We start from the raw sequence: 15,798 nt of genomic DNA, 5'->3' as shown, positions 1-15,798 counted from the left end.
TTTTTTGCGTTCTACTCAACATAAATTGCTATCTTTCACTAAAATCATGCCCTAATGTATTATCAGCATCAATAGCCTTAGCATTGTCTCTAACCATTTTGTCTCCTTTTTCTCTTATTCAGCTGTAAATGGTTTCATGTTTGGCAATCAGCCAGGCCTGGATATGTGCAAAGGTGATAAAGTTTCCTGGCATATGATCGGAATGGGTACTGACACAGATATGCATGGAGTTTATTTTCCAGGGAATACTATTCATCTGAGAGGGACTCACAGGGATTCTTTGGCCCTATTTCCACATATGGCCACAACAGCATTTATGCAGCCAGACCGAGCAGGTAAAATTGTGTGTTCCGTTTTCCTTGGTCAAATCGTTATGCTTGATGCCTCCATGGGGATCTCTGCATAAGGATGGCTGTTTTGTGCATTACTAGCAACTTGAATCTAGTTATGTCCAGGATGATTTTAGTTAGAGATTCCTCTAGGTAAAAGATTAAAACTTTAATTTAGAATTTATATTGGTAAGGAAATGAAAATTCTCAGAAACTACATCTCACCATAAAACAGTCTTGAAAATGTTGCAATGCTATTCCCAGAAAAGACACATCTCATGTAGCTGAGTACTTCAGTCTTAAAGAGATACGCATTTTCTTATTCTCCTCAACTATACATTCCTTCTTCAATATTGCCATGATGCATCCAGGAGGCATAGACAACCAGGTTATTGGCCTAACTAGGTCTTTCCTAGCCAATAGCACCTACTTGGTAGGTCATTCAAGGAATCTAATAATTTAATCCTCCAGTGGCCAATAGTCCATCAAGAGTAGGCTTCATTGCTACTAGACTCCTAATGGCAAAGGATTCCATGAGGAACTCTTCCATGGGATATCATCTACCCAGGGAGCAAGTATCTAACTTCAAAGAATCCATGGTCCCTTTCAAAGCAAGTTTTCATAGAGGAGAAGAATTGTGAGTTTCTTCTCACCTATCCTGCACTTCGCCATATGGTGAAGAAAGAAATGTAAGGACAGATCCCCTTAACTTCATCTCACTACTCTCCTCCTTTGCTCCAGTCCTTGACAAAAAGGTGACCCTTCTTACTAAACCAATCCTAAACCAATACTTGTGCTTTTGATCTCATCTTTTCCTGCTTTAAATTATCTTCTTTCTCTCTCTAATTTTTCATCTCTCCCTATCTGCTGGCTTCATCCCTTTTCCCTATATGATCTGGTCTCCTCCATCTTTAAAGAAGCCTCTCTTGACCCACAACTGTTGTATTATATTTTCCTCCCATTTCCTGCTCTTTCTCCCTGTGTAACTTCTCTTTATATACACATTTTTCCCCTTTGACACTGGCATTCCCCTGGTGTAATCCCATATCATTTCCCACCTGGACTAAAGCAATAGCCTTCTGGTTGGTGTCCTTCTATCCAGTCTCTCCCTCCAATCCATCCTTTACTTAACTGTCAAATTGATCTTTCTAAAGTGCAAGTTTCCCCTTTCTTGGTAAAGTATAAATATCAACCCCCATATTCAATAAATTCCAATGACTATTACTTCTAGGAGGAGGCTAAAATATAAAATCCCTTGTTTGGCCTTCATAGCCTTCCATAGCCTGTCCTTGTAACCTCTCCAGTCTTTACACAACTTACTCTCTTTCATATATTCATCAATGTATTGACACCGGCTTCCTTGTTGTTCTTTACACACTCCATTTCTGGACTTTGAGCATTTTCACTGGCTGTCCCCCATACCTGTAATGCTTTTCCTCCTCGTGTCCACTTCCTGGCTTCCCTGAGTTCTTTGAGGTCTTAGCTACAATCACCTTCTGCAAGAGACATTTTGCCATTCTCCTTCATATAGATGCCTTTTCTCAGAGATTATCTCCACTTCATCCTGTATATATCTTACCTGTGCATCGTTGTTTGTGTTCTGTCTCCCCCGTTAGACTGTGAACTCTTTCAGAGCAGGAACTGTTTTTGCCTTCCTTGTATCCTCAGGTTTTAGAACAGTGCCTGGCATATGGCAGGCATTTAATAAATGCTAACTGACTAACTTTTGCACCCAAAACTCTAAGAAACTGCCATCTACATGTAAGGTATCTGCTTCTCTCCCACTTGCTTTTCAGCTGTTAACCTCAGGATTCAAAGCTAACAATCTAAGGTTACCAGTGACTTTTAATCGCTAAATTCAATGACCTTTTCTCAGTCCACATATTTTTTTAATCTTTCTGTTGCCTTGGACATTATTGACCACCTCCTCCTCCTGGATCTCCTGCCTGGGTTTTTGTAACATTGCTCTCTCCTGAATCCTATGGGTCTGGCTTCTCCTTCCTCATCTCCATATCTCGCCCTGTAACTATATTTCCCCCAGTGCTCTGTCCTACATTCTCTTCTTTCCCCTTTCTGTAACACCTTTTGGTAAGACTACTTGGGTTCCTATTATTTACCACTGTGATGATGATATAAACATATATATAAACACACATGAATGTGTACGTATATGTATGTAATATGTGTATATATACAAATGTATCTATGCAATACATATATATCTATAGATAGATAATCCAGCCCCTATCTCTGAGATTCAGTCCTACATTACCAGCTGCTCGCTTTACACCTCAAATTGAATGTCCTAAAGGTATCTCCAACTCAACATGTACAAAATGGAACTCACTATCTTCTCCTCCCCCTAAAAATCCACTTTACATCCAAAGTATTCTATTTCTATTGAGGTAATCTCAATACTTGTAGTCACTCTGGGAAGCCTTTCCTCATTTCCTTCCATCACTGCCACCATACCCACCCCCACTTGTTGTGGACTTTCTATCCGCTGCACCACCTGGCTGCCCTATGTTACACATAGCTGGGTTTTAATGAATACTTGGGCAACTAAGTGGATAGAACACCAGACTTGGAGTCAAGAAGACTCATCTTTCTAAGTTCAAATCCAGCCTCAAACCCTTGCTAGCTGTGTGACTCTGGGCAAGTCACTTAACTCACTTTGCCTCAGGCTCCTCCTCTGTAAAAAGAACTGTAGAAAGAAATGGCAAACCACTCCAGTATCTTTGCCAAGAAAACCCCAAACATGGTCATGAAGAGTCTGAAATGACTGAACACGATGAACATTTATTGGATTGGAGTAGACGTTTTATGTGTGTTATACTTTCAGCCCATAATTCTCAACAGCAATGAACATTTTCTAGCACAGTGTTGAATGCTGAGCAAACAAAGAGATGTAAGACATGCTCCCTGCATCCTGGCAGTCTATCAGAGTAGCACCCAAGTACCAATCAGCAACAATTCAGAAACAATGAGGAGCAAATTTCTGATCTCCTAAGCAGTGACCCTTCACGGGGTCCAGAAATCCATCTGCCTTTCAAAACGAATGTGTGACAAAGCTTGTTGTGTCAAATTTATTAATGGATATTTTGCTTCTTTGCCCCAAACACTGAATTGCTGCTTAGAGACCTCTCAGTATCCTCAGTGAAGATGCTGTCAGCGATACACACCTGAGGCTTGAGCTACAAAATCTTTGCCCAAGAACTGGCTGAGACTAGGAGCTCCGTAAACTCTGCCTCGTAAGCAGTCCTAGTTTTTAACCTCTCTCTGATAGACTAGCAGATCAGGCGTGACTCCCAAGCTAGAGGAAAACCTCTGACACAAAGCTCTTTTCTCAAATTTCTCTCTTCAGGACTAAAGACTGGGGGGGAGGAAGGGGAGGGGAGGACTATAAAAGTGTCATTCCCTGGGGTAGCTAACTACTGTGAGCCCACTAATTCTTGCTATGCTTGGCCCTAAGATTAGGGCCTAGGAGAGAATACAGAACAATGGGAGGAAGTTGTAGAGAGACAGTTCAGTTCAGTATGGAGGAAAACTTCCTCTCTACTAGAATTAATAAGAGCAACAATAATAGCAGTTAACATTTACATAGGGCTTACTATGTGCCAGGCGCTGGGCTAAGCACTTTACAATTACTATTTTTTCATTTGATCCTCACAACCTTGGGAAATAGGTGCTATCATTCTCCCCATTCTACAGATGAGGAAACTGAGGCAAGCAAAGATTTAAGTGACTTGCCCAGGGTCACACAGCTAACAAGTGTTGGAGGCTGGATCTGAACTCAGGTCTTCCTGATTTCAGACTCAGTACTCTATCCATTGTGGCTCTTAGCTACTGAATTCATCAAAATTGGGTTGAATTGACAATTGTGAGTGCCCTATCACCGGAGGTCATCAGGAGAAGTCTGACTGACCACTTGTTAGGAATTCAACAGAGGAAATCTCTGATCAGCTGTAGATTGGACTAAATGACCAATGAGATCCCTCCAATGTGAAAATGTTATGATTTTATAATGACAAATATTTTTTACAAGGTTTGTAGAACTCATTTTAGATCCTAATTTAATTCTTATTGTCTGAAATAAGATTATGCAATCTCTTACAAACATAGTATCACAAATCTCAGACTTGGAAGGGACCTTCGAAGTTCAATGCCCTGTCTGATACATAAATCCCATTTATAATATGTCACAAGATTCATATGCCCACTTTGCCACTTACTATGTGAGTCATCTTGTGTGCTATTTAATCACTCTCGGCCTCACCTTTTTTATCTGAAAAATCAGGGGTTGGTGGGGTTGGACTAAATGACCTGTAAGGCTCCTTCCAACTCAAAATCTACAATTCCAACAGGTCTTCTAGCCTTTCCTTAAATTCTTTCAATGGCAAGGAGCTCATGATCTTTTATTGTAGTTCATTTCATTTCATTCCATTTCATTTTTTAAAAAAGCTTTTTAAAGTTTTCAAAGATTTCTAAATAATTTTGCAGTGGATATGCCAGACATGTTTCCTGATATTTGAGAAACTATTCATATCACCAATCCCTATCCCTTATTCTTTAATGAACAAGTAAGATCACCAAGATTGTAGTTAAAAGTGTTTGTTTTTTTTTAAAATCCACCCCAGAGATTTCCTTTTTAACCTTTGAAAAGATCATTGCATAACAATCCCACCAGGTGTTTGTCATTTTCCTAAGTTTGTATTGGACCCACCAAACAAGATTGTACGAGGGCCTCTGTCTTGCTCCATATCCCCAGAAACATCTTCATCGTTCACCTTTTGGGAGAAGTAGGTTTCTGATCATTTTCTGACCATTGCATGGAGCTGGCTGGTTAGATAGTAATACCTATAGAAGTTGCTTATCCTGAAGCTGATTTTAGAGTTTCTACCTCTACTTCACCCTGTTAAGCAAAGTATCACCTATATAGATTGATGGAAAGAAGATTGGTTGATCTTCCTATTAACCTTTATAATTTATCCAATTCTTGCATAATGTGTTCATGGCCTCACTAATGATAATTTTCCTTTGGTTGTAGATTGTGTAAAATAATGCATTTGCTTTGAGGGGGAAACACATGACTTCGGAGTCTTAGAAGTGAAGTAGAATGATCCAAAATAGTAATATTCTATCAATGACATAAAAATAACATATATTCATCAAATACTATCAGTTTAAAAGACACAGACAAGCTGTTTTCTGATTACAAAGTATTTTTCTTAGTAATAAATGAATTCCAAACTGGAAAATATTTTTTGGCTTAATTAAATGATTTCAGATAGGTTAAGTTTGATTTGGAGAAAAATATTTCGATTTCTTGAAAACAAAATCAAGCAACCACTTGCACAAATACCAAACGATTTCTCTTTCAGGCATTTTTAAGGTGTTTTGTAGCACAATGGATCACTTTACCAGGGGTATGAAACAAATGTATCAAGTCAGTGGTTGCGGCAACACAGCAGTTTTGGAGAAGCCCTATGGGATGATGAGGACTTTCTACATTGCTGCCGAAGAGGTAGAATGGGATTATGCACCTAACAAAAATTGGGAGACTGAAAAACAGCACTTGGATGCAGGAGGAGAAAGGTACCAAAGACCAATCCATTGAGTGGCCATGTGACTGATGGGGATGCTCCCTAGAATTTGCTAAAAGATGGAAATCCAAATACGTATTGATTTTAGAGACTTTAGAATAAGAATTTTGAGAAGGACTTACTGTGTATGAGAACTGCCAATTTCTATCATTGAAAGGAAACTAGAATGCTCTCATTTTTCCTTGTGGGCATGGCTAGTACTTGGGCTTTTGGATGGTGGTCAGTGTATATCTGTGAAACCCTTGAGTTAGCATGGAAAGGTGAAAGACTGGATAACAAGAAAGGCAAACAGATGAATGTCTTGAGACTGTGTAATACTTTAGGTGGAAGGTGGAAAAAAGGACTGAACTCTTAGATACCTTGGATATAGATTCAGGGAAGGGGAAAGATTGGCTGAAGTGGATGGAATTCAACAGGAAGTAGGCTGGGAGTGAGTTATAGGGACTGGTACTAGCCTGGATGGAGATGGAATTAGAAGGGAGTGGGGGAGCTGCAATGCTTATATTTGGGTGGGTGTGTGTGCATGTGTGTGTGTGTGTGTGTGTGCGTGTGTGTGTGCATGCGCGCATAAAGCCAGGCACAATTTATGTATAAATTCTTATGTAATTACCTTATATTTATTATTAATGTATTTTACATATGCACAGCTATCAACATGTAGTCTCTTCCAATGGAATAACAAGTCTTTGAGGACAGGAACTGCTTCATTTTTGTCTTTGTGTCCCCTTGCACCTACCATCTGCCTGGCACACAGTAAGCACTTAATAAATGCATGTCAATTGATACACGTTCACCTAGACACCTTCCTATATAACTCTTATACTCACACACTTCCACAAATACACAGTTCTCAGCACATTAAGGTGCTTTAAAAAAAAAAAAACAACTCCTATTCTGGAAATGAAGTTCAGTTCCTTTTTGAGCTTTTTATCTTCTATTTGGATGTGAAGACTGGGTGATATCATAGAAGGTTTTGAACTGGGTGGCCCCCAATGGCTCTTGACGCTCTGAGTTGAGGATTTTGTGATAGTGTTTTCGATCTGTGGACTCTTTACTGAGGAGGGCAAGTACAACAGTGCCATCTTGTGGATAAATAGAGGAAACACTCTTAAAATTGGGACAATAAAATAAAAGACAGGTTTTTAAAAATAAGTTAACTAGGTCGTTAATTCATTAATTCATCAAGTAGTCTTTCCTTCTAGAACTGGTGGTGCCAGTACATGATTTTAACTGGCGCTGATGCAAGAGAACTCGATTCTTTATAGTCCTGTTTTTTCTAAACCGAATTAAAATTTACTTTTATGATTTTTTTTCATTTCTTAAGAAATGTCATGCTTTTTCTTCTTAATAACAAAACTATTTTTCATCAGGATGACCTATCTTTTGGAACAAGTCATCTATTCATGCTTTGTTTCATCCTACAGATATTTTATACAGTCATGGAATCTCAAAGTTGGAAGGGACTTACCTCAAAGAATCCCTTTAACAATAATTTTAAAATATGGTGAATTCACCATCCATCCATTTAACAAGCATTTATCCTCAGGAATGCTCAACATTATGTTATGTATTCTGAGAGATAAAAAGAGAAATCTCCCTCCTTTGAGAAAGTGTTTACAATCTCACTTGGGAGATATTTACACACAAGAAACAACTAGAAAACAATTCATAGTACATAAACAGGGACCAGATAAGGTAGTCTGTAGATTTAAATGTTGACAGAATTCAGCCAGTCTTTTTGACTGGATATGAACGCCTGGTGTAAACGTGTGTGTGTGTACGTAGGACATAGTATTTATTTCCCACACTTCCCCAATACCACTCCATCTCCCCTCTTCCAGCCCCCGCTTAAACCAAACAAAACAAGTCCATGAGAACAGGTAGAGAAAATTAAAGATTGCTATCATCTTCGTGCTATAAGCCCTTCATCCGTTGCTCTTTTTTCCTATTCTCAGACCATTGCCGGTCATCTTGACTTTTGACTTGGCCCTGGACTTCTGGAGGAGACTGAGGCTTGACAACTTTGTGCAGCTCTGCCTCACTTAAATCCAGTTCATACTCAAGTCAAGACATCACCCTAGTGATGTCGTTGGTCCTCTTTGAGAACAAAGACAACAATATAATTGGGGAAATCTTTAATTTTCCTGTTTCTCATTTGTAGACATGGGGACATTTTTATGAACCGTACTGAAAACTGGATTGGCTCTCAGTATAAGAAGGCGGTTTATAGGGAGTACACCAATGCAGAGTTTGTGGAGATCAAAGCCCGTTCCCCCCGTGAAGAACATTTGGAAATTCTGGGTAAGTGGAAAGCACACCCTGCACCAACTTACTGCCTGTTCCCTCCATGCCCGTGCTTGTTTCTCTTTAGCTTGGTGACTTTGAAGAGAAAGGAAGAAAACATAATTTGAATTTTTCCAAAATAGTTATCTGATTCTTTTACTGTAGGGAAAATTTGCACTAACAGTAGAGTGTCTTAGTATCTTTCCATGGAAAAAGTTCCTGGTGAGGTACAGGTTGAACTGATGAGCTGTGGAAGATCCCTTCTAGCTCTGATATTCTGTGATTCTTTTTATTAAAGGTATCCAGTTTATATGAAGTAATTGCCTAGAGGAAATGAATTATTTACTTTCTATAAAATGAGTGCCAGATGTAGCACAGATAAATAAGAGTTTATTTACGGACTAATATTAATGACATTAATTAACATAAAACTTTTCTGAAAATTATACAGCCCCTCCACTGCATCACTGAACCTCCCCAAAACACTGTTTTCTCATCTAAAAAAATGGACGCAATCATTTTATACTACATCCCCTCATAGGCCTGCTCTGAGGAAAGCAATGTGTAAACTTTAAAATGTTATATAAATGTGAACTGATATTGCATCATTATTGTCATCACCAACAACAATAATATAATAGAAAAAGTAGTTTTATTTATTCATGTGTGCAGATATTGAACATAAGAGAATAAGATCAGGAGAGCAACTTATTCCCAGAACATTTCTATCTCCATCGAGCAAGATGAAGAATGAACAAGAAAAGATGAATAAGAGAAAAATGTGGTTTTTTATGATAACAGTAGCAATAATAATTCCAGAGGAGGTAAAAGAGAGTTGTGAACAATATCTCTAAGGTATTAGAAGAACCTCATCTAATAATAACTGTAATAGAAGCTTTTGTAGACGTAAATAGGAAAAGTAGAGGAAAGCCAAAGGTCTGCTTAAGCCTCCTGGAAATACTTTTTATTGTTTAGGTAATTGTTTCCCATTTCCCCTTCCTGAATTGATTTAATTTGAAATCAGTGGAGCTGATTGATAAGCAGAGACCCTGAGGATAGGGCACTGAACTAAACGACCTTTGGAAGATCTGGGATACTCCACCTGATTTTACTGAGGGATATTAAGTTTTACAGGCATATTTCAGTCCAATAGGCACGATAAATATAATGGTCCTAGATAGTGTAAATAGTATCACAGAACCAGATATAGTCTACCATGGTTAAACCAAGCAACCTTGTAAGCACGTATTCATACAACAAACTTTTCAATTATTACTGTTAATATCAGCAATAATCATAACTCACATTTTGCCAACCTGTTAGGACTTAAAGTCTTCCTTTCTTCATTCTTTTCTTTCTTTCTCTCTTTTTCTCTTTCCTTTCTTCCTCCCTTCCTCCCACTCTCCTTTCTTTTTCTTTCTTTCTTTCCTTCCTTCTTTCTCTTTCTTTCTTTCCTCCCCACAACCCCACATTAGAGAAGGCTAACATTTGTTATATATACATATATATATATATATGTATATATGTGTGTGTGTGCTTGTGTGTGTAACTATACAACACACATTTCTATATATCAGTTCTTTCTCTAGAGGTGGATCGCATTTTCCCTAACTCCTTCATAGTTGATTCAATTATCATATTACTTAGAATGACTTAGTCATTCATGGTTACCTTTTGAAAAATACTGCTCTTACTACGACATCCTCCTGATTTTGCTCATTTCACTCAGCATTGTTTCATGCAAGTATTTCTGTGTTTTCCTAAAACCAACCTGTTTGTCATTTCTCACAGTACAGTGGTATTCCATCACAATCACATACTGCAAATTTTTCAGTCATTTCTCAGATTGACAGGCATCCCCTCAGTTTTCAATTCTTTGCCACCACAAAAAAAGCTGCTATAAATATTTCAGAATATATAAGTTCTTTTCCTTTTTCCCTGGTCACTTTGGGAAACAGACCTAATAATAGTACTGTTGGGTCACAGTATATATATATATATATATATATATATATATATATATATATATATATATATATATATATATACAGTATATTATAATTCTTTGAGTATAATTCCAAATAGCTCTCCAGAATGATTAGAAATCAGTTCCCAACTGCATCAACAGTATATTAGTGTCTGACTTAAAGTCTTAGTACTTAAAGTGGAATACCACAATGCCATAGGTATCATAAATGTTTAGATAAGACTTTAGACTCCATACTTATGGAGAAGATAAGATATCTGCACAGCAATAATATACAGTATTACATGCTAATATTATTATAAGGTCTAAGGGAAAAGATTACCACAAAGTGATGTAAGAGGTAGAGATCAAAGAGTACTTTATCTGGGAGGCTGGCATTTCAGTTGGACTTCAAGGAATGGGAAGTGAATTAAAATAGCATGATTGTAGATGACTTTCTGCTATTGGTTTTCAAAAACTGAAGGCAAGAGTTTCACTACTAAAGTTGGAGCAAAGGGCAGAGTAGACACACCTTCAGTAAATCCACACCCTTGAAGAGTAAGTAAATCCTCATGATAATTTTACTCCTGATCAGTGAAGCTATGCATATAAGAATTTGCATTTCTGAATTATGGTATAATTGGTATTTATATATATTTTGGGTGTGTATTTATAGATGTAATATGTATATATACATAGAAATACACACACATATATATAAGTGTATCTATAGCTATAGAGTATTTAAATTTTCTTCTAACAATTTGAAATATTGAAATTGATGTTATGATGAAAATAGATGCTTTCCAGAGATAAATTCATATGGAATTTGTTTTTTTCAAAACTCACTATTATAGTGAAAAAGTTTATTCTGTGACAGTCAATAACATTCCTGACAAAAATGCTCCAAGCTACAGTTATAAATCATAGCTGACCTATATAGTATTTTAAGGGTTGTAAAACACTGTGAATACAGTATTTTTGATCCTCTCACTAGGCCTATGAGGTAATTACTACAGATTAGTACTGTCCCCATTTTCCAGATGAGAAAACTGAAGCTTAGGGAGGTTTGATAACCAATTCTGGTCACATAAATGTGTATTTATGCACATATATGTGTGTATAATATACAAACATACATATATATACATATATATGTACACAGAGGGATGGAGAGAGAGACAGAGACAGAGACAGAGAGAGACAGAGAGTTAGTTGGATAAGCCTAATAAGGTATCAATTGAGATGCATGTTGAAATACAGACAATAGACATTTTTCATCCACTTAGTCTTTCTTGCATGAATAGATAAAAGAAAATCCTTTGAGTTATTGCAGATCTCTTCCAGGAGGCACTCTAATACTTTGGGGACCTCTGTCTCTATCCATCCATCCATCCATCCATCCATCCATCCATCCATCCATCCATCCATCCATCCATATATCTATCTATCTAATCTGAAAAAGTTCAGGCAGATAATGAACTGGGGCCAGATTTGAAAAGGGGGAAAAAGGACTGTATTACTTTTAGGAAATTGCAAAGCCCTTTTATTGCTCTCAAGCTTTCCAATGAAAGCAATGACCCAACTTTTCAATGGAAACATTTTTTTAGAGTGACTACATATCAACAAGACCTGGAAGAGCCCTGTTGCTGAAGAACTAAAGATGAGTATCATGCAGAGGGCAATGAAATCAAGTATAGCAGGCATGTGCAAGGCTACAAATACTACCAATGAATATCTCCAAAAAGTAAAGGATATCATCAAGGAATAATCATACAACAATATAGCAGCTAGCATTCATATGGCACTTACTATGTACCAGGCACTGTGCTGACCATTTTACATTTATTATCTCATTTGATCCTTACCACAGCCTTGTAATGTAGGTTCTATTATTATTCCCATTTTGAAATTGAGGAAACTGAGGCAAACAGAGGTTAATTGATTTGACCAGAGCCACACAACTAGAACTATAGGGGGAAGAAAAGCTGGGCTGATCATATGGAATGAGCAAGGGATGACAGGCAGATGACTGGGTTCCTCAAGTACCCTGAAGATATTAGGAGAAAACAAAGAAAGTCTCCAGCATATGGGGGAACTCAGTATGATGAGCTTTTGGGAGAACATGTATGAAGGTCTTCTGGGATGGACAGGCACGATCAGGATGGGTTTTGCATTGTTGGAGTTGATGAGATTGGGCACAGATCCACTTGAATATTTGAGAGAATAAACTTATAGCTGGAAGGCATCTCAGAGGTCATTTAGTCAAATCCCCTCTTTTACACCTGGGCATCCTGAGGCCCAGAGACTTAAGTGCCCTGCGTAATGTCACATAGGTAGCAAGTGACAGAGCTTGAGTTTGAACTAAGGACCTCTAACTCTAACTTTCCCTTGTATCACACAGCATCTCATTTGTATCATACTTTTATTCTTTCCAAAGAATTTCACACAAATTATCTCACTGGATGCTTACAATAAGTTTATGAGCTAGGAAGAATAGGGGCTTTTTAAAGATGGACACTCTGAGCCACTGAAAAGTTAGACAATTTACAATAGGTCTTATCTCACTAGTGAGGAGGGATAGAATCCACTCCACCTGGGTAGTGTTGTTGAAGTTCATTTGTAAGCAACATTTAAGTTTCAGAGAATGAAACCAAAATTGAAGGTTCTATGAATTTGTTTCCAATGTTGCCTTGTTAAACCTTTCCTATAAGCTAAGTGTATGAAAATTCATGGTTTTATTGTTTTACCTTAGGACCACTGATACGTGCAGAGGTTGGTGACACCATCCTCATTGTATTCAAGAACAAAGCCACCAGACCCTACTCCATATCAGCCCATGGTGTAGAAGATGTGAATAGTGGGGAAAGATTTGCAGTGCCAGTCACAATGCCAGGTAAGGGCTATCTCAAGTTCTGATGACAGCCTAGAGGCAATGCCAGGACTAGCAATCTCTTGCACATCACCCAAGGGCTCAATAATTACTCTAGATATAAAATAGCTAATGAATCATTCCATCAGCAAATATTTACTGAGTTCCTCCTATGTGTTCAGTTCCAGGCTTTATTAAAAATCTTCCATTTTGATTGGAGAAGCACAGATAACACACAAGAAACATTCATATAACCATTCCAGGCAACATAATCATACCCTCAATCTTATGTCAGTGAAGGAATGCTGAAATGATGTAGGAGTCGGGAGTAGGGGGAGATGAGTGAGGGCTGGAGTAGTTGGGGAACCCTTGATTGCATCAGCTCTATAGGCCTACAGCTGGGAGGTACCTTATAGATCACCCAATCAATATTCCCCTCCATATTTTATAGAAGAAGAAACTGAGACCCAGAAAGACCTAGTGAATTAGCCATGGTTACATAGTTGGTAGGATGCACAGAAAGGATCGTAGAATCAAAAGCCATGGGATTATAGATTTAGAGCTAGAGTCCATTGAGTTCCAACCCTTTTGTTTTACATGTGACAGAACAGAAGCCCATGTAGGTTAAGCAATTACACAGATAATACATAACAGGATAAGGACATATTTACCTTCCAACTCTAGTGCTTTTCCTGCTACCATCCTATTGCCTCTTCATGGAGGAGGAAGGTATTGAAAGGATCCTGAAAGGATAAGTAGGATTTATTTAGAAAGTAGGGAGAGCATAGAGACTTGCAGTGTGGTGTTGGACAAAGTAAACAATGGCCTTTCACAAGGGCATTGAGAGAATAATTGCAGTAGCAGGCAACAACTCTTCCTTCACTCATATCCTTGAATATTTTGTGGTAGCAATGCTTTAGATCAATGGTGTCAAATTCAAATAGAAACAGGCGCCACTAAACCATACACAGGGATCCCTATGGGCCACTCATTGATTTATTAAACCACAATTTAACTTGTCTATGTTGCATTGTATTTTTGTTTATTTTACTAAATATTTCCCAATTACATTTAAATCTGGTTTGGGTACCATAAGGTGTTGTGGGCCACATGTGTGAGTCACATGTCTGACAAGTCTGATTTAGATGATCTCACTTTCCCCTAAGTGATTGTTTTCGAACTGCATTGGGTAGAGGTCTGGACTAGTTGGGTTCAGCAGTGGAATGGGGGCAAGGTCTGTTGTCCCCATGTTTATAGGCTTCTCTAATGCTTCTAATCCCTCTCTTGCATGATGCTGAAGGGATTTATGAGAATCTGAAGGACCAGTCTTTTCCTCATAGGGCTCATCAATGTAGGATTTAACTGCAAGGCTTGGGAGTCCTGTGGTGGAAGGGGACCCAAAAGACTGACCTAGAAATCGCAGTAATGGTGAAGTGGATGTGTGGGACCAGATGAGGAGAGTTGGGGAGGGGGGGAGAAGAATGCTGAAAACAATGGATACAAGGCATATTCAGAGGTGAGAGATTAGTTTCTACAAGTTGCTACTCTCTTGTCTCTGCTATCCATCCAAATAGTTCTAAGTTTTGAAGGAAAACAGAGACAGCATGGTGTAGATGAAGAGCCAGCTTCAGACTAGAAAGCCCTGTGTTAAAGTCATGCCTCTGCCATATACCGACCATGTGATTCTGAGAAAGCCACTTAATCTCTTGAACTTTGCCTCATAATACAGGCAAATCTCTAAGACCATAAATAGCAGTACAATTGCTGACCTGAACAGATAAAGTAAGTTTTCTCATCAGAAGCTTGCTTCACCCATGAAATTACGTCTATCAAAAGAAGTGGGCATAGGGCTCAGGTGGCTCCTTCTGAAATTTTAAGTTTGGGTTCAAAATTTTTGCCTATGTTATAGCTAGGAAAAGTATACATACACATACACACACATATATGTATATATGTATGTATGTATATGTATATATAAAGTGATATTGGTTTAACACTTTATATGACCATTACCTCTAATGTATTTGATGCTCAGAGCAATTTTTTGAGGTAGTTTAAATATTAATCCCAGTCTATAAATTGGAAACTGAAGTTCAGTGAGGTTAAGTGACTTGTCCAGAGTCACAAAGTTATTAATGGTAGAGGCTGATCATTAACCTAGGTCTTCTGAATCCTGGTCTAGCACCTTTTTCCAGTATACCATGTCGCATCTTGATATTTGAAAAGAATTACTTATTTTATCACAAATACACTCAATTCTAGATGATTTAAACTGTGACAAGCAAAAAGTTGGAAAGACATAGTTTTGGGGTAATTAATAATCAATTTTATTCATTATGACCAGCAGAAAATTAATAAAATGATGGTCATTGGTCTCCTCTCGTAAATCAAAGACCTCATACCTTACATACCCTTGGAAGAGTGGGTGTTTCCAAGAGGTAGAAATCAACTCGGATTGATTAATAATTGAGAAAATGAGTAGTATAATGAGAGGTGGGTCTATTCTAAAGAGGGGCTGGGGGAATGTGATTTTGATTATGTCATTTTGTCATTCTTACTCATCTCTACCTAGACCACTCCTGCTTAGGCAATCTAGACTCCACCCAAGTCTGCCTGAGTAAAACACAATGGACCAGAATTCACCTAAGTTAGATTCTCTTTGTAAGGTTTTCTAGTTGGGAGGGGTTCCATCCAAGAAGGAAAGTTGACATGTACCCCAAGGATTTGGGCAATCTCATCTATCAG

At 38.1% G+C, this 15,798-nt stretch overlaps 1 protein-coding gene across 1 annotated transcript in view; it reads left to right on the top strand.

The window, feature by feature from the left end:
* Window positions 1-15,798, top strand: part of HEPHL1 (hephaestin like 1) — a 96,764-nt gene that overhangs the window by 64,639 nt on the left and 16,327 nt on the right. Inside the window, exons 11-14 of the mRNA XM_072611337.1 lie at window positions 123-335; window positions 5,711-5,924; window positions 8,094-8,233; window positions 12,937-13,077. Of these exons, the coding sequence (XP_072467438.1) occupies window positions 123-335; window positions 5,711-5,924; window positions 8,094-8,233; window positions 12,937-13,077 (708 nt within the window). The remainder of the gene's footprint in view (window positions 1-122; window positions 336-5,710; window positions 5,925-8,093; window positions 8,234-12,936; window positions 13,078-15,798) is intronic.

Source organism: Notamacropus eugenii, chromosome 5, assembly GCF_028372415.1.
Source record: "Notamacropus eugenii isolate mMacEug1 chromosome 5, mMacEug1.pri_v2, whole genome shotgun sequence".
NCBI lineage: Eukaryota > Metazoa > Chordata > Mammalia > Diprotodontia > Macropodidae > Notamacropus > Notamacropus eugenii.
This window is presented reverse-complemented; position numbering and strand designations above follow the sequence as displayed.